This window comes from Echinops telfairi, unplaced genomic scaffold, assembly GCF_000313985.2.
Source record: "Echinops telfairi isolate 266 unplaced genomic scaffold, ASM31398v2 ScPeMD7_443;HRSCAF=831, whole genome shotgun sequence".
In the NCBI taxonomy this organism is placed as follows: Eukaryota; Metazoa; Chordata; class Mammalia; order Afrosoricida; family Tenrecidae; genus Echinops; species Echinops telfairi.
In genome coordinates, this window is record NW_022104341.1 from 18,428,845 (window position 1) to 18,449,345 (window position 20,501).

The following is a 20,501-nucleotide window of genomic DNA, read 5'->3' on the forward strand; positions in this document are numbered from 1 at the left end:
CCCGCCGCGTGGGCCCGGCCCGGCGCTGTGCGGGCCCGGCGGCCCGCGGCGCGCGCTCACCAGCAGCATGCTCTATTTCCAGATGGTGATCATGGCAGGGACGGTGATGCTGGCGTACTACTTCGAGTACACGGACACGTTCACCGTGAACGTGCAGGGCTTCTTCTGCCACGACAGCGCCTACCGCAAGCCCTACCCGGGCCCGGAGGACAGCAGCGCCGTGCCCCCCGTGCTCCTCTACTCGCTGGCCGCCGGGGTCCCCGTGCTCGCGGTAAGCCCGGCGCTGCCTGCGCCTCCACTCCCCGCCTTCCCTCCCCTTCGGGGCTGAGGCCGCCCGCAGGGTCGCGCCTCTGCAAGCCTTCGCCTTCTAAGTTCCCGCAAGTTGTTGGCAGCCCCTTCCCTAGAGGACATTCTTCTAGGGCACGCGAAGGGTGGGTGGGAGGAAGCCCCCTGCTCCCTCGACACCCCACCCCCGCACGCCCTGCGGTGGCTGCTGTGTTGGTGGTTGAGGAGGGGGATGGGCACGGGGCAGGGGTGCTGTAAAGAGGCCAAGGATGGTGGTTGGGGCTAGAAAGGAGGTAAGACATTGGGAAGTCTTCACTGAATACGTGGCCTTGCTTCGCTAGACTGGAAGATGAGCAGCCCAGGGTTCTGCTAGGAAGGGGATCCGATTCTTGGGTGCGGAAGGGAACCCCTGCTTCCAGAGTGGAGGCACTTATTCCTAAAATATCACCCTTTTCCTTTTGGAGATGAGCATGCTAAATGGGACCAAGTTGACCAGGAAACAAATGTGGAAAAGAACAGGAGAATTTCTAAATGAAGAAGCCACGGCAGTGCTTTGCTGACAAGCATGGCTAGTGCTTCAATGGCAAGAGAACTTCAGATTTATTTAAAGGAGGCTCTGGAAAAGCTTAAGTCCTTTTCTCTTAAAGCCTGAATATATATGGAAATGCCTTTTTGGGTGTATGGATTGTGGTGTGTGTGTGTCTGTGTGTGTGTGTGTGTGTGTGAGAGAGAGAGAGAGAGAGAGAGAGAGAGAGGTTGATAGTTATTAACATAGTTATTGGCATAATGATCAGGTGACAATTTACATGTGTGATTATGGTGCAAAGTTACTGGAAGGAGAATTGGGGTTGTTTCCATCGAAAGCCTGCTTCAGCATGTTTTCTTTGACAAAGTCCTGGAGGTTCCCTGCTTGTATGTTTAATAGATCTAAAAATAGAAAAATGAGAGGAGAGGGAAAATGAAGTTTTATTATCAGTGGCTCAATGTGCATATTCTAATAATGAATGTTAGGAACATCTGTTATGCCCATTAGGTTTGATATTTGGTTTATGTTTGGTTTTAGGGAGTTTATTTATTTATTTTTTTAAGTTAAAGACTCCACTCCACCTCCCCACACACAAAATGGAATTCCACAAAGCGAGGAACTTGTTGATAACTTCAGAGTAACTTTATCACACATATTGCGATCTTTGACTTCAAATTCAGCTCCAGCACAATAACCTGAAATGTGTTAGACCCTGCACCAGGATCTCACTTAAAAAAACAACAAAACAAAACCCCAAACTAAACTCACTGCCATCGAGCCAGTCTCAACTCAGTGACCCTGTAGGGCAGGCTTGAACTACCCCTGTGGGCTTCCCAGACTGTCACTCTTTTTTTTTTTAAGAATGAAATTTATTTATTCATTTTTATTTATTTATTTATTTATTTTAAATAGTTTTATTAGGGGCTCATACAACTCTTATCACAACCCATACATACATCAATTGTGTAAAGCACATTTGTACATTCATTGCCCTCATCATTCTCAAAACATTTGCTCTCCACTTAAGCCCCTGGCATCAGCTCCTCTTTTCCCCCCCTCCCTCCCTGCTCCTCCCTCCCTCATATCTTACTGTCACTCTTTGCAGGAGTAATTGTCTTTCTCCTGAGGAGCTGCTGGTGGTTTGAAACTGCTGACCTTGCAGTTATCGGCCCAATGTATGTGTATTTGCTACAACAGAACACAATACCCCAGTCCAGCTTCATGTTTATGCTCTCTCCCATCCACTTAAGAAATTGGATGGGGGGCGGGGAGGAGAGAAGAAAAAAACCATCTGTTTTTAGGGCCATGTTTTACGGAAAAACAGAGTTTTCAAGGATGTTAAAGAAAAGACAAGGACAAAAGCTGGTCACTTTCCAGTCATCCGTCAGGTCACAATCATAATCAAGAGTGGTTATAACTCATCACTCGGTAATTACTGTCCGATGTCTTATTTAAATGGGAGAGAAAATTATCATCTACTGACCATCCGTCCATGATTGCAGGTGGCAGTAAGAAACAAAAACACATTGGCCCAAAGACGTTGATTATTTTCCACTGAGGGGTAAGAGGTGACAAGGGCGGGAAGGGAATTAAGTCATTGTTGTCTACTCTGTGTGAGGCTCTGAGTAATCATTGTTACTAGTTCTTGTGGAGTGATTCAGACTCTATCCATGTCTTCAGTGGAGAACTGATCTATAGTTGTCTTTTTTCCCTTCAAACTGATTTGGTGGCTGAGATTCTACACACCAAATTATACACCAATTCAACAATTTCTATACGTACACTTTCAGTGATACTTATTATATTCTTTCAGCTGTGAAACCATTCTCTTTCTCCTGTTCTGAGTCATTTCCCACAGGGTTTTCGAAGGTGCACTTGCAGAAGAAGATTGCTGGGCTTGTCTTGTGAGGTGCCTCTGAGTGGGTTTCAGCCACTGAGGGGGTTTAACCTCCAGTTAATGGTAGCGTGCTTAGGTATTGGCATCACCCTGGACTCCTGAATAGCCATGCTCTCATATTTTTCCCACAGCAGCTCTTCCAAGAGATTCGTAGCTCCGGTTATCATTTGAGGAAACTGAGTTTTAGATATTCAAAAAACACCCCCAATTAGTAATAGTAGTGTGATATTTGTATGCCCATGGGACTGATCCCAGCTACATTATTTCCACAGCTCTGGAGATCATATTTCTGAAGGAAGAGCAGAGATGGTTGATTGGCAGGCTGGCAAGATATACGTGGGAAGGTTTTAAAGGGGAGGATCCAAATGGACCTAAAGATTGTGACTTTCAGTTCTTTACAAAGGGCTTGGAAGTCTGTCTGAAGTAAAGCAAACGCTGAGTTCGGGAGGATAGCCATGCTACTGAGTTGGGTTTCTCCTTCTGTGTCTTGGACTACATGCTGCCACCACGTGAGGGTTGGGCTCAGTATTGGCAGCCCCACCTCTCGATTCATCTCAGGAAAACTCACCGCAGCCATTCTGTCATAAAAATAATTAATGTTAATACTCACTGCCATCGAGTTGATGCTGACTCATGGTGACCCTCCAGGACAGGGTAGTAGTGGCCCTGTGGGTTTCTGAGATTGTAACTCTTTTTGGTGGTTCATCAATAGAATTCTTGCGTGCTGCTTTCATTTATTCTTTTAACAGTTTTATGGACACTTCATCCACATGTCAACAATTCTATAATTCAATGAAATCAAGAAGAGTTGTACAATTCAATTTTAGAACATTTTCTTGTTTGCACTCATGGTTATTCATGTAGTTTTTTTTTTCCCCCAGGGTAGCAAAAGTATACACAACAAAACATTTGCTAGTTCCACACCTCCTCCATGTATGATTAAGTCCCATTGATTATACTCTTTGTATTTGCAACCATTATTGATATCTTTTTTCAAATTGTTCCACCACCGTAATAAACATAAACCAACATAACCAGCATAAACGCAATATAATCTTTAATGGATGTAGAAGGTCTTTCTCTCGAAGAGTAGCTAGTGGTTTCAAACGGCTGACCTTGCGGTTAACAGCCCAATGTGTAACCACTATGCCACCAGGCCTCCTTCAGTATTAATAATATCCATCACCGTGGAGCTATCACTTTTTTGGGATTCTCTAATAGGCTTTCTACATATACATCTCTCCCCACCAGGCCACCCCTGCATTCCCTCTGGCAGCTGCAGTGTTGGGCATGGGAGGGAACTGGGCCTCTAAGGACGTGACTGATGGTGGTCAGGGCAAGGAGGGCTCACTGTGAGAAATATGTGAGATAAGACTAATCAGGAGTCCCAGGGTAGTACAAAGGATTACCAGACTGCTAACCAAAGGTTATTGGAACAAACCCACCCAGAAGGTTTTTATAAATAAACTAGATCATCTCTAAATTGAAATTTTAATATTTTTTTATCTTCGTATTGTGCTTAGGAAAATTGAGACTTCGAGAAATTAGATTATCTGCTTAAGGACCAAGGCTAAAAAGAGTGACAGTTAACGTTTTTACCTTAGTCTGTCTATCCCCTAAGCCTGTTTCTGTTGTGCACATACATTATATTCACAAATCAATTTTCTACACAAATGGCTCCAACAAAGATTCTTTTTTCTTGTATCTTCGTGTAATTGTAGAGGTGTGTAAACACACACGCACAGTGATGACAGTGAGTTTTGTTTAAGACGTTTGCTGTGAGAAATAAATAAGATTAACCGATTCAGGAGCCCCAGGGTGGTACAAATGATTGTCAGGCCGCTAACCAAAATTTGGTGTATGTATATAAACAAGCTCACTGACATCTAGTTGGTTCTGACTTATAGCAATCATATAGGGCAGAATAGAGCTGCCCCTGTGGGTTTCTGAGACTGTTTAAGAGAGTAGAAAGCTTCATATTTCTCACGAAGAGTCTGATATTTTTGAACTTCTGAACTTGAGAAGCTCAGAAACATATATGTATGTGTATTAATATATATAGAAATATATGTTATTTCATTTAGAATCCTTTAGAACACTTTTGAAAAGTGGCTTCCTCTCATTGCCAAATATGCTTGTTTCTTAATTGTAAAAGTTTATATATCTAATTTTAAAAATATGCCTTTTGCACTTTGTAAGCGTTATTATATAGCATGGGTTTGAGTCTCAAGTTTGGGAGCTGACAGATTTGAATTCAGATCCTAACTACTCTCTGATGCAAAGTTGAGAAGTCTTTACTTGCTTTGTAACTTTGAACAATGAATCTAAATTCATTAAGCCTCAATTTCTTAAATCATAGACATTTTAATATTACATTCACTATAAGATTTAAATAACATCCTTGGTATTTTATTAGCAGTTATGAAGCCATAACATTACTAAAATCCCTCAAAAAACCAAAACAACAAACAAAACAAAACCAAAAAACCAAACTCGCTGCAATCAAGCCAATTCAGATACCTAGTGACCAAAGGACAGGGTCAAACTGTGTTTGCAAGGCTGTAAATCTTTACGAGGGCAGAAAGCCTTCATGTTTCTTACGTGGAGCTGCTGGTGGGTTTGAGCTGCTTTTGGCAACCAATCAGTGAGTAACCCGCTACACCACCAGGACTCCCTTAAAGTCCCTGGTGCACGTGGTTAGATGCTTGAGTCCACCCAAAGTACTTTGAAGAAAGGCCTGGCCATTTGCTTTTGGAAATAAACAAAATTACCTTTGAAAATCCGATGGAGCATAGCTTATTCTGATATACCACTAGAGGAACTGATTCAATGAGAGTTAGTTTTCAGTTTCATACCGTTATTACTCATCTTATTATTAAATAATTCATTAAAAACGTATCAAATGTCTAGTGTCTCTACCACCATATCAAATAGAGTAAAGATTATAAAGCCAATTTAAAAAATAAACCATGGTCCTCATCCAAAAGAATTTATAACCTAATTTTGGAGATTAGGGAATATAGAAAATTATATAAGTAAGAAAGGCAAAAATATATCCACATACATGTATGTGCATCTTTTGTTATTGTCTGACTTACAGTGATCCATGTACAGGCTAACCCAACGTTGCCCCGTCCGGTGCGCTCCGCACGTGTGGGTGTGCTTCAGTTCGTGTTGCAGTTGTCTGATTTTGAGTGCCTTCTAATCTAGGGGGCCTATCTTCCATCGCAATATCAGACAGAATTCTGTGGTGACCCATAGGGTTTACACTGACGAATTTTCCATCGAAACCCGTCTGCTTTGGGTGACCTTGCCGGTAACTGAAAGGATAGTGGCGTAACTTCTAACATTTCCGCGACACTCAGGACACCACGAAAGAGCTCTAGTGGTTCGGAAGAGGACAGATCTTTTTTTTTTTTTCTTTTTCAGGGAGGCAAGGAAAGGAGTCCTGGAGGCGATGGCAGTGTGAGAGATGTGATTTGAAGTAGAGGTTGACATGAAATTCTGGCCAGATCCTCACAGAATGAGCTGTTGTAATCAGTCTATAGTGTGAGAAAATGCAGACTGTGTTCTTCTAATAGTGATGAGCTTGGCTTGTTTCTCAGAATGGTGTAGGGGTGGGGGGAGGTCGGTATATGAATGAGGATTGAGATCTCATGGATGAGCACTGCGGGGCCAGGCTGGAAGCGTCTTCTTCATTTGTTAGAGATTGAGCAGAGACATCGTGCGATAGCGTGATATTTGAAAACATTATTCTAGCGGTAGTGTGTTAGGCTTTATGTATACATAATTTTAAATATTTATGAATTCTGCTTCACTTTGTTAATATGATTTTATGCTCTCAGAAAACACAAATAATTTAAGCGATTCACATCAAGGACATAGTTTATAATCACTGAAGACAGGCACCTTCAGTTTGACTGGTATCGCATTTGCCAAAGTGCCACTTAGAGGATGTGGTTTCCGACTAGTAAAAAGCATAGCTTGTGCTCCTTCAATTTGGGCATGATGCTCACTAGCACCATTGAGATCCCACTACACTCTGTCTCCACAGAGCCAGAACTAGGATTATAACAAAAACCACTACTAGATCAGTGCCTTCTCTCTCGGGTTCTTCTCTTCCCGCACCACATAGGACAGTGTTCTCTGTGCACATGGGGTTGCTAGGAGTCCACACTAACTCAAAATAGAAAAACACAATCAAGCACCAGCTCTAGCTGTACTGACAGCCAGCAGGCCAGCTCTGAGGGTTAAGGCCCACCTGTGTCTTGTATCTGCATTTCCAAGAAACTCTCTGGACTCTGAGCCTCTGCTGCTGAGGTGGATAATAAGAGAGGACTCCTGGCCCAGAACCCCGTAACATAGGGTCAGAGGACTTACCACATTCCCATAGGCCTCTTTCCCCCAAAAGAAAAGGGATGCTTGGGCTGCCTTTCCTGCCTGCAGTGCCAGAACCCAGTCCTATGTTGGGGAGCAGGAGAAAAAGACACACACACACATATGTGTCAGACAAGTCTATCTTATCCTGATTTTCCTCAATCTTGATTTTCCTCACATACTCGTTGTACAACCTTGAGCAAAAATGTCCTTATTCATAAACTGGTTATAAAAATACTGACCACTTGAAAGACAGATGTGTCAATGCATTTGAAACCTATTTCTGCCACTTTCCAGCTGTGTGAACTTGATCCAGTTAGTCTCGCTGGGCCTCTGTTTTTTAGATTGTAAAACAAGGATCATGTGAGTCCTGGTTTCATAGCATTTTTATAAGTATGAAATGGGCTCATATATGTTACGTATCAGAGTAGTGTCTAGCCACTTATGCATTAGACACTATGATATTTCCTAAGACTGTGGTAGAAGGGTAGTGAAACAGAGAAGACCCTGGATGCGATGGATTGACACCGTGCAGCGACAGTGAGCGCAAACATAGCAACACTTGTGATAATGGGACAGGTCCAGCGGTGTTTCCTTCAGTTGCTAGGAGTCCACATCAACTCAACGATACAGCAACAACAAGGTATTAATTAAAATAATCTATTTAAAACACCTAGAAAAGTCCCTTTGCTTGCTGGCAAATCTGAACGCCAATACATCTTTATAGAGGTTAACAGAATCATAGGGGCCACCACTTCCATCCGTTCAACTCAGGCTCAGGATTCCTAGAATCAGGTCAATGATTCCCACCTTTGGGTCTTTTCTGTTTCTTCAAGTGGCCAATATTAGCTGTTATTTAAGGTATTTCCTATGAGCCAGGCAGTTAATTAGGTATATTTAAAAATTTTTAACAGTTTAATTGGCATATAAGTCATATACTACACATTTTAATTGTTTAAACATATTACAGAGTTGTGCAGTTATCACCATAATCAATTTTAGAACATTTTCTTCTTCTTGTACTCATTATTATAAACTCCCCATTACCTTCAACGTCCTCTGCCAGAACCCTAAGAAACTATTAATCTAATCACTGTCTCCATAGTTTTACCTACCCTGAATATCATATAAAGAAAATTATACCAAAACAACAACAAAACAAAAAAACAGAAAATCCTCAATCCAAAAGAAAGCCAGAAATAATAAAAAGCAGAACAAATTTAAAATAGGTTGGAAGGGAAAACAAATGCTAAAGTGCTAAATATCGTCCTAGCTACATCTGCACTAATCCACTTTCCATTGCACTCTGATAACAAAGCTACTCTCATCCCTGATGATAGATCACAGGGTACCCACTAGAGGCTTACTCCACGTGGGAACTCTGCAAATGCATGCTGGATGTGCACTGTCATCCATAGCCTTCTCCAAACCTGGTGCCCAGCATTTAATATCTAATACAATTTCATCCTCCCTTCTTAGATTTTATTTACAGTCTTTGGATCACCCAGGCTGGTGTGCTGCTTCTGTGTTGACTTACTTACGCCTCACTTAGGCGGCTGCTGGTCTTAAGACAAGATTTAAGGTTAAGAACATTCCTGGACTGTGGTCAGTGGGGATTTACCAAAGATGTAGTCTTTGTGTGGACCTTGCAATGGATTTTGGGCTTTCGCTCTCCTCAGTAACTTTGCAAACTGGATCTTTAGAATTCAGGTTCTGGTATTGTTCTCTGCTCCCAATTGCATTTTATTATTTATAATCGTTGGCTCACACAGGCTGATGTGCTTCTTCTGTGTGAACTTAGCTGACTGCTCACTTAGATGACTGCTTGTTTGGAGACAAACTTTTTAGACTCCAGACACAATTTATTCTAATAGTTGGACATTAACCTTTGCCATGGCACCAGTGGCTTCATTGTAGTATTACATTATGGGGTGGGTAGAGGACCAGCCCCCACCACTACTACTACCCACAGGTTCAGTAAATACCATTGTACGGTTGAGATATATAAGTATTATATTAAAGTCATCGAGAGCATGAGAGGTAGAGGAGAGATATTACAATAATGCAGTCAGACACAATTCATGGTAGCATTGTTCACCTCAGCCCAGCTTGGCGGTCCACGTGGAGAAGGGGGTAAGGGAAGGAGGGCAAGGGAACAAGGGAGAGAGACAGGAGAGGAGAGGGGGAAGAGAGGGGAGCCAGAGAGAGAGGTCTGAGAGCTCTATATTGCCAGCCCACTAATTACAGGTAGAGACATCCGTCACAGGGAGGGGTTGCACTATAGGTTACACAGTAATGAGAAGGGGTGGCCTAAGGGACATACACGCAATAGGAAGAGGAGGGATTGGGGTATACACTGACAAGATGGGTGGATCCTAGATTTAGGATGGGAGCTTAACTTTGACCTGTTCCCTGGGTCTCCATAGTAACCATTATCAGCCCAAGGCATACCCACGGTGGAAAGATGCTATATGGTAGGAACTAATCGGTCTCCCTCTCCTCTCCAGCCATAGAAACTGACCCCAGCTGAGATGAGGTTTCCTCTGATGATGGGGTTTTTAAGATGTACACCTAAGGGAATGATATATGGATCATAAGCATTAGGTAAGCATACTACCTTGTTGCCTAGGATACCATATTAGAAGATTATGTGACTGTTCTCAGGTCATGTAATTAGGTATAGTTAATGCTCAACTTTATTTAATCCTTACCATGATAATACTTTCTCTAAACATAGACACCATGATTAAACCCATTTTGAAAAAGAGAAAGCTGCAGTTTACTCTAATTATATGCCAGATATATTAAGTTATTTAAACCCCTCATATAATCAGTGTTCAAAATAAACTTATGAAGGAGACTTGGACATTTAAGAAATTAGATCACAAATATGGAGTCACAATGCCAATGCCAAAGTTGCATAGCCTGTGGAATTAGTCTTTGTGTGTGTGTGTGTGTGTGTGTGTGTGTGTGTGTAGCTTTATCCTAATAGAATAACTACTCTTCAAAGATTTTTAGTCATAATGATTCAGTACCAGTAGAGTGAAAATTCTCTCAAACCTTTTATCCTCGATTTCAAGTTGCCTGGTTTGTTGGGAAGCTTTATGTTCCCAGCTGTAGATAATGGTCTCAATGTGCTGTGTAGGAACTTGTTTTGTTTCCCATTAAGCTTTGAAATGGAAGTGGAGAGGTGGGTGGTGACAGAGGGGATTCAGCGATATTTCTGCTGTTCTGACTTGAAGGCATGCCTCCTGAATCAGCGTGGTACAGGCACCCTCCAGTCCAGATTCGCTGACCACAGTGCATAGAGAGAGGAAGGTTCTTTATTCCTAAGACCAAGCAAAAAAAATCCAGCAGAACCTAATGCTATTGGGTTGATTCTGAACCAGAGTGAACCTAGAGGACTGAGCAGAGCTGCGCCTTACATTGCTCTGAGATTGAGTTTCTGGGAACGCAGACAGCCTCATCTTGATCCAGAGAAGTGACTGGTGGGGGTGAACCACCAACCTTGTGGTTAGCAGCCCAATACTTAACCCATTATGTGACCAGGCCTTTCCCTAAGACAGGGATCTTAAAATAGCACCTACAGTTGCATGTTGGAGTGCAATGAACCCACAGAAATTGTGGGCTATTGTATATGCCGATGTTTCCTATAATTGCCTCGATGAGTTCATTCAATTGTCAATATGTCCAAGATCATCTAAATGTGAAGAACCATTCTTTGGGGATTTCTGGATCTGTGTAATTCCCTTCTTATACCTGTATCTCCTGCAACCTTCCTTTTACTTAGATATTCTCACTCATATCCATCATATTCCCTCTGTCTCTGTCTCTCTTTTTTCCAGCTAGCTCTGCCTTTTGCATAGTGATAAAGAGATGGTGATGCTGAAGGGAAAGCAAAGGTCCAAGAATCAGAAAGCCGTTCTTCTCTCTTCTCCTTTGTTTTCCCCTCCCCTGCGCCACCCTCCCCCGCCATCACTCGGCATCCATGAAGCTTCCCTGAGCCGGCTGGTTATGTTATCTGAGAAATGGTGACAGGAGATTCCCTCCCCTTCGGTGCTGCCATGAGAACCAAATGTGACAGGGGATTCCCTCCCCCTCAGAGATGTTATGAGAACCAAATGTGTGAGATTGCACTTTGGAGACAATAATTCATTTCATGCTATATGGAAAACATAATGGGAACAAGTTACACAGGTGATGTCCACCTGATCATTGGAGAGGGGAAGGACTGCACAGAGCACTGAAGTTCACAGTTTTTGCAGCATAACACTTTTATTTTGTTGAGTGAAAAAATGTATGCTACTTTTATATTTGTCTGATTTTCCTATTCCTTTTAGGAAGAATGGCATGAAGATTATTACTAAATAGTATTCCTCCAGTACATAAGGCTCTTTTTTGTTTAAATGTTTAACAGCTAGCTCTGAGTAGTGTCAAGATTATTAGAAAGAATCACCCTATTCATTTCTATAATTTGAAACAAGTCATGTTTCCAGGTAATACATGGATACTATTTGTTAAGTATATTTTGGTTCATATGAACTTTAAAAAAAGTAATTTTATTGGGGGATGCATACATACATCCATTGTGTCAAGCACATTTGTACACATGTTGCCATCATCATTTTCAAAACATTTTCTTTCTACTTGAGCTGTTGGTATCAGATCATTCCTCTCCCTCTCCCTCGTGAATCTTGGATAATTTAGAAATTATTGGGTTTTTTTTCATGTATTACACCAATGACTGTCTCCCTTCACCTACTTTTCTGTTGTCCATCCCCTGGGAGAGGGTTATATTTGATCATTATGATCATTCCTGCTCTCTGCCCCCACCTTCCCCTTACCCTCCTGGTATCACTACTCTCATTATTTGTCCTGAGGGGTTCATCTGTCCTGGATTCCCTGTGTTTCCAGCTCTTATCTGTACCAGTGTACATACTCTGGTCTAGCCAGATTTGTAAGGTAGAATTGGGTTCATGATAGTGGAAGGGAGGAAACATTAAAGAACTAGAGGAAAGTTACATATTTTGTCAATGCTATACTGCACCTTTTCTTGTCCCTTCCTTCTGACCTTCTGTGAGGGGATATCTGATTGTCTACAGATGGGATTTGGGTCTCCACTACACCCTTCCCCTCGTTCACATTGATATGATTATTTGTTCTGGCTCTTCGATGTCTCATACCTGATCCCACTGACACCTCATGACCACACAGGCGGATGTGCTTCTTCCTTGTGGGCTTGATTTATTCCCAGCTAGATGACTGATTGTTTGTCTTCAAGCCTGTAAGTTCCCAGATGCTATATCTTTTGATAGCCAAGCACCATCAGCTTTCTTCACCAAATTTGCTTATGCACCCATTTTGTCTTCAGTGATCGTGTCAGGGAAGGTGAGCATCACAGAATGTGAGGTTATTAGAACAAAGTGTTATTGCATTGGTGGAGTACTTGAGTGGAGGCCCAACGTTTGCTGCCTTAATACTTAATAAATAAATATATGTACATAGATGTATTTCCCTGTTGTTATATAGAAATATATATACATATGTACATGATTGTATTTAGACCTCTATAAATGTCCTTTGCCTCCTAGTTCTTACCTTTATTTCCTTTTACTTTCGGCTTGTCCTACTATTATGTTCGGCCTTCTTTCTGGTTTCAGTAATTCCCCTTGGCTGAATTGCCCTTGTTCAAGTCCCACCAGGCATCCTACGCCCTCCTCACGATCGATTTTAGATCACTTGTTGTTCCCTTGTCCCTGGTTTTGTTTGTAGCCCCCATCTTTTCACCACCTTCCCCTCACCCTTGTGTCCCCAGAACTGTCAGTCCTGTTGTTTTCTATTCCTGATTGTTTATCCTGCCTGTCTTATCTAGATAGACATGCAGAGACAATCATAAGAACAAAAACAAGACAAAGCAAAACAAAACAAAAAGCAAAACAACATCACAACAACAAACAAACAAATAAAACCATCACCAACAAAAGATAAGCCTATAAATCATTTCAGGTCTGTTTGCTGACATTTATGACTGTTTTCCAGTCGGGTCTGATGGGGTGCCTCACCTTGGCTCCAAAGTCTATTTTACACATTATGCCAAAAGACATTTTCCCCCCTTTTAATCAAAGTTTTGAATAATGATTAATGCAGCTACTGTGTACAAGGCCCAGTAGTGTGGTTGCACTTCGGAAAGTATATCCCTTGCCCTTCCTGAGTTCAGACAATATGTATGAAATTATAGCTACAAGCCTCGGTTTTATTTGTTAAATTCAGGAAATGGTGCTGAAAATATGCCTTCAGAAACTAAATGTATCTGCACAATAAGTAATCACTAATGTTAAAACATAATTATACATAATCTTTATTGAGAGAGTATGGCAAAGTGACATCTTGAATCATCTTTAATCATTCTTGTTGAGTGAAGGACTTAACTCATTTATTCTTCACATTAACTCTTTTCTTCTATTGTCTTCCATTCCATTTTCCCACACACTTTCAGAAGCCTCCATCTATATGCTAAAACACATCTAAGGAACTTAAGCAATTTGCTTCAGTTGGTAAAAGACATATCTAATATCTCAATTTATTAACTTCAAGTCCAGTGCTCTACTGAATGTGGATAGATGCCTTCTAATATAACTCAGCATCTATGACGGCATTTCTGAAAGGCTGTGGAAGGTTAAAGCACATTGATTACATATCAGTGTGTTCTTCATGGTGTATCCACACCTGTTAGTGTGCAGTCTCCATTGAAATGTGAACATAGAAATTGAAAATCTGTATTTAATGATACACTGCCTTGGTTCCTAAGACAGTTACTACATTGGACTTCATTTCCCAGTTTACCATCTAATCCATACAGGTTGACAAGGCAGGGTTCTGATGTCAGCACTATGGTCTTATACTATAGTTAGAAGGGTCCCTTTTCACAGTTTGGAAAATTATGAGGACTATCATTTTGATAGATAATATTTTCAAGTATGTGAAATGCAGTTCTACACTTAGTGCTACTTATGCTATTTCTGAGAATACCAGTGTTCACTCAGCAGGCTGGTTACTTTTTTAGCCCTAGTATGACAGATGTAGTTTGACAATCACTGTCCATAAAATCATTCTTCCTTTTTTGATGAAAATAGAATTTTAGATTTTTTTCTCACTCCAGGTGTATTCAAAATCTCAAAAGAAGAACATTCTTTGGCATTTCCCTTTTAGAGTATATGTGTTTTGTTTTTAATTGCGAATTAGGTGGGGTGTAGCCTTGGTTGTCTAGTGGTTACCCAGTGGGCTGCCAACTGACACGTAAGGAGTTCAACACCACCAGTCACTCCACTCCACAGGAGAAGGACGATGCTTTCCACTCTAATCGAGCGACCTTCTTAGAAACCCACAGGAGCAGTACCACCTGTCTTATATGGTTGTTATGTTTGTGATTGGCTCACTGGCACTGAGTTTGAGTTGAATTGTTACTTTTCACATCATCAATTTTGTATTCAATAATTTTAGCTATTTATCAAACTGCCCATTGCATTACCCTCCCCCCCTCTTGAGTTCTCTTCCCCCTCTTGTGGATTACTATCTTCTCCTTCGTGCAAGGGAATTCCTGTCAACCCTCTAGCCCATTGCTTCCTCTTCCCTTCCTGGCTCCACCCCATTTGTGAATAAAAGTACTGCCAATGCGTTGATACCTACTCATAGTGACCCTACAGGGCAGGGTAGAATTGCCCCTTGGGTTACGGAGACCATCATTCTTTGGGAGTAGAAATTCTCATCACTTTCCCATGGAACTGGTGGTTTTAAACAGCTAAGCTTGCAGTTAGTAGTCCAACGTGTAACCATTTATACCACCAGGGTTCCATCGAGACTCACTGATATCACATCAATTCATAGATCGATATATCCGAAGGGACTTAAACAGTTCATGGAGATGTAGACCAAAAGGATAAAGGAGTTTATCCATGAAATTTTTGAAAGTTGCTTGTATATCCCCGAGTAACACAAATGGTTTATGCTTGACTAGTATTCTCAAGGTTGCCATTTTGACCAACTGGTGCTAAAGAAGACAGACTTGACAATCCGCTTCTATAACGATTCAGCCAAGGAAACGTTATGCAACAGGTTTCTCTCCATCACAGGGGCTCACCATGAGTCAGAATCTACTCATTAGCAATGGATCGGTATACAGGTATGCATACGTGCACAGTACACGTACAGGCACACATATCTGAGTCCTGGTGCATAGTGGTTACACAATCAACTGCTAACCACAGAGCCAGCAGTTTGACACTGCAGTGTGCCCTGTGGAAGAAAGATGAGACTTTTACACCTGTAAGCAGTTACATTCTTTGAAGCTCATCGGAGCAGTTCTACTCTGTCCTATAGGGTCCCTATATGTCAAAAATATGACTTGGTGACAGTGAGATTTTGAGTTGGGTGTGTGTTTGTGGTGGCATAGTGGTTACATGTTGGCTGCTAACCAAAAGGTTATCAGTTTGAAACCTCGAGTCCCTTCTTGGGGGGAAGATGAGTTTTTCTATTCCCTTAAAGTACTGCAGTTTCTGAAACCCACAGGGGCAATTCTACACTGTTCTGGAGGGTTACCATGAATCAGGAATGATTTGCCGGCGGTGCAGTTTTTGTTTGTTTGTATAAAGTTTTGTAATTTCTTGTATTAATTTACCCGAATCATCCCCTTCTCACCAAAACACATAAACGAAACACTGCCCAGCACATTTTGAGTTTTCCTTCCATACCTAAAATCTTCTCCTCTGTGTAAATATCAGGGACTCCTTTTCAAGTAAAATAGTTGAATTCTTCTCTAAGATCCTTTAGACTTTTATACAATGAATGATATTAAAATCGTGTTTTGATTGTTGTTGTTAGTTGTCATCAAGTCAGCGCCAAGCAATAGCGACCCATGCACAATGGAAGGAAACAGTGCTGTTCCATCCACACAACTGCTGCTATGCCTGAGCCCATTGATGCAGCCACTGTCAGTCCACCTCATCAAGGACCTTCCTTCTTTGCTAACTTTCCACTCTACCAAGCAGGGTGTCCTTCTCCAGGGCCGCGTCTCTCCTGACTGCATGTCCAAAATAGGTGAGATGAAGTCTTGCCATTGTTGCATCTCAGGAGCACTCTGGCCTTACTTCTTCCAATACACATTGGTTTGTCCTTTGAGCAGTTCATGGCACTTTCAGTATTCTTCTCCAGCACCACAGTTCAAGTGCATCTATTCTTCTATGCTCTTCCTTATTCAGTATCCAACTTTCACATGCATCTGATGCAATGGAGAATACTGTGGCTTGGAGAATATCCAGGCACAGCTTGGTCCACAAAGAAACATCTGTGCTCTTCAATACTCTAAATAGTTTTTGTGCAGCAGATATACCTAATACAATATATCTTTTGATCTCTTGTCTGTTGTTTCCATGAGTATTGATTATAGATCTAAGCAAGACAAAATCCTTGTCAACTTGAAACATTTTTACATTTATCATAATGTTGCCTATTGGTCCAGTTGTGAGGATTTTGGTTCCTTACATTGAGCTGTAATCCATACTGAAGGCTCTAATCCTTTATCTTCATCAGCAAGTGCTTCAATTCCTCTTCACTTTCAGCACGAGAGGTTGTATCATCTGCATACCACAGGTTGTTAATAAGCCGTCCCTTAATCCTGTCACACTCGTTCATATAACCGAGCTTCTCTGATACAACTGTTGTTTCTGGGTATTGTAAGTTAACTCAAGTTAATTTTGTCATGCCCAGATCTGAGTTCTTTTTTGTTGGTTTGTTTTTGGTAGATAGGCTATCCAAACACCAATTAGCATTATGGTGATGGGGTTATGATGATTTCAAGTGTCAGACCACAGTCTGCGAACATACAGTGTTATTATTGTCAGGTGGTGCTCTGACTCATAGCAACCTTAAGTTTAACAAAGTGGAATGTTGCCCAATCCTGGCCCGGCTTCATGATTTTGCTATATTTGGGTCCATTCTTTTGGCTATTGTGCACTCCGTATTACTTAGAGTTTCTGACATTTTTGGTGACCCTCTACTTTGTCCAACACAATGGCTTCTCTAGTAATTTGAATTTATTGCAGACATGTCCAGTGTAATAGAGCCCAGGTCTCTCGATCATGGCTGCATTCTGGTTGCCTTTCTTGAAGAAAAGTTCCTCGGTAGCTGTTCAGGGAGTCAGTGAAACAGTCCTTGTGAACCGTCTGAATGCCCCGCGGTCTGTGTCTGAGGCGCATGGAAGGAATCAGACAAGGCAGATTTGGTGTCTTTGATTCACACTGTCCCAGCAGAAATCCTCCCAAGCTGGCTGGGCCAGCGACCCAGTAAGAAGCCAGGAGGTGAAGGTTACAGGTATCGCTGGCTCTTAAAGATTGGGTTTTTCAATGACTAGAATCCTCCAGTAAATCTTAGTCAATCTCCAAAGCCTGAAAAATTTGAACTTAACCAGTCCCTTGTTAACATTCATCATACTAATTAAAAGTCACTCGCGTTTTCACTTATAAAAAGCAATGTTATATACACAGTGCTAATTAAATATATTTTTAATTAAGATACAAATACAAAGATTTTAGAAACCTCTTTGAAGTGGGCATTTTCTCATAAAATACTTGTGACTACCCATGGTTGTATCCTCTCACCATAATTATTCAATCTGTATGAGTATGAGTATTCAATGAGTATGCTGAGTAAATAATTTGAGATTTTACACTATTTGAAGAAGAATGTAGTATCAGGATTGAGGAAGAGTCATTCACAACCTGCAATATATAGATGATGCAAACTTACTTACTGAAAGTGTGGAGACTTGCCGAAGATTAAGGACTGCAGTCTTTCGGCCAGTGAATAAGGACAAGTGAAAAAGAATTGATGTACTTGAATCATGGTGCTGGCACGAAATAAATATTGAAAGTACTATGGATGGACAGAAAAAAAAAATCTGTCTTGGAAGTTGTCAGTCAGAATGCACCTTAGAAGTGAGGATAGCAAGAAGAGAGACCAGTCCTTAGAAAATGCCACCATGCTTGAAAAAAGTAGCCGGACATTGAAGCGGAGGAAGACACTCAGTGAGATGGATTGACACAGCGGCTGCACCAGTGGGCACACTCGTAAGAAGAAGTGTGTTTGGCAGAGAACCAGGCCGTGTTTCATTGTGTTGTGCAGAGGGTCACTGTGAGACCGAGCTGGCTCAACAATATCTAACAACAGCAACAACGCCCTGAATGTGCTCCTGATAGCTAGCCACTCCCCCAGGTTTTTTGTAAACATAGTGGGACATACATGATATCCCATGAATTATACTGAAATATAGTCACAGACTTCGTAATTTACCAACTGCATCTTCTTCAGATTTGCTAAATCTGGAACAAAATCCATTGGCATTGCATCAGTTCTGATCCTTAGTGACGCTGGAGAATAGAGTAAAACTGTCCCAAGGCTGTGAAGCCAACTGTCACTGCTTTCTCCCAGAGACTGGCCAGTAGGCTCAAAGCACCAACTTCATCTTTAGGGCTTCTTATCTATACAACAGATCCTCAAAAACATGTTAAGTAATAGATGACTGAATAATAAATAATAGATAATCACAGAACTGATAAGATTTCATTTCTCGTATGGGTATAGTCATATTTTGATAGTGCATTAATTTTCGTTCATTCCTTGATGGGCTTCTCTGTCTGTCATGACATAGAGATAGCCGAAACCCTTTGGATTCTGCTCAGATCTGCGGAGAATGGAGGCCTCCGGAGTTCCCTCGCTTCTCTGCCTCCTGTTTACCCTTCTGACTTTCTTCCCTTCCCTTCCGCTCTTGCCTTCCTCTCTTCTGTGCTCGCTCCTTCTCTCTCTCTGACTCACTCCATTCATGATTGCCTTGAGCAATGTTTGTTGAGCATCTTCTACGTGCATTGTACTTTAGAATTAAGATTAAAGTTTTCAAACCAGGTTTAACCTTCTCCAAGTCTTTCAAAGTAGTGTCAGGACATGAAACGCAAAATCACAGGGCAGTGAAATACAAATACATTCCTAGCCTATGGACGTATTACCCAAAATAACTCATGTGGCATTTCCTCTTAAAAGGAAGTGGGTTTTGTGTTGAGCTAGCCAGAATCTATACTGAATACTAAATTGCATTTTTGACCTGATGATCCTTTTTCTTTTTCGGAACGTGCTTTCAGTGGTGTCAGCAGAGACGTGCTGGTCTAGCTCCATGTCAGATTCAGCTTTGTCTTACACTGGGTGCACAGAGCGCTTTTCAGACTGAGAAGCATCTTGTATTTCCAGAGCCCTCATCAAAGCAGAATGCTATGTTCTCACAGGCACCAGAACTGAGCAGTGCTGGGTTGAGATGGTGCACGTGGGGCTTCATTTTGTTCATGAAATAAACTACTGACAGTAAACAAACAAACAAACAAAACGCCACGGCATCCTTGGGTTGGTGGCTTGAGTGCTTCCTTCATAGGTGCCTTTGCACTGTTGGGTTTGCTCAGTGAGTGAAAGGCATAAACGTACGTGACAACCATTTTAGCCTTTTACAAAGGAATCTTTGTGCCCTTTCCCTTGGGCTTCACGCCACATGGCTCCTTGGGGGTCTGCTTTATATTTATCTCGGACAAAGTCTAGAATACTGATGTGGGAATCCAGTCTATTCGTACCACACCGCCAGGCTCCGTCCTGCAGACCGCATTTGAAAAAGATTTGGGAATCCAAAGGGAAAGAAAGCATGCTTCTTCGTAGCTGGGACTTTTTAGTCAGGAAAGGGGTGGTACAGTTTAATGTCTTATGTTTTCTGATAAATGCCCAGAGAGATTAATTAAAAAAAAAAGGAAGTCAAAGCCATTCAACCAAGGAGATATTGCACAAGTTGCTATCAAAGATGGATCAGTCATTTTTGTAAGCCCATTGCATATGCTAACTAATGACCTTTTCTGACAATGACATTTTGAGGTGGTGGCATTGTTTGGTGGTGTGATGTCCGTGCAGCATCATCGTAGCGACACTATCTACAACAGAATGAAACACTTCCTGATCCTCTGCCACCCTCACCATGATTGTGGCTTGAGCCCAGTGTTGCAGCCACTGTCAGTCCATCTGGTTAAGGGTCTTCCTCCTTTTCACTGCCCCTCCACGTCACCAAGCATGAGATTGTTTTACACGGCTGGTCTCTCCAGACAACATGTCCTGTACTTGAGGGTACTTGGTCTTATCATCCTCACTTCCAAGGAACATTCTGGTTGTACATCTTCCCAGAAAAATGTGTTTCTTCTTCTAATAGCCCATGATACTTTCAATCTTCCTAGCCAGCACCATAATTCAGACACATCAATTCTTCACTCTTCCTTTTGAATACCCAGCTTTCCATGCTGCTGAGGCAATTGAAAATATCAGGGCTTACCACAAGCACACCTT

The 20,501-nt window shown here is 41.7% G+C and overlaps 1 protein-coding gene across 1 annotated transcript in view; it reads left to right on the forward strand.

Annotated features, from left to right (window-relative positions):
- Nucleotides 1-65: 65 nt before the first annotated feature.
- The window catches only part of PLPPR5 (phospholipid phosphatase related 5), a 205,965-nt gene continuing 185,529 nt past the window's right edge, over nucleotides 66-20,501 (forward strand). The window contains exon 1 of the mRNA XM_004699238.4: nucleotides 66-271. Within this exon, the coding sequence (XP_004699295.1) occupies nucleotides 68-271 (204 nt within the window). The 5' untranslated portion in view covers nucleotides 66-67. The remainder of the gene's footprint in view (nucleotides 272-20,501) is intronic.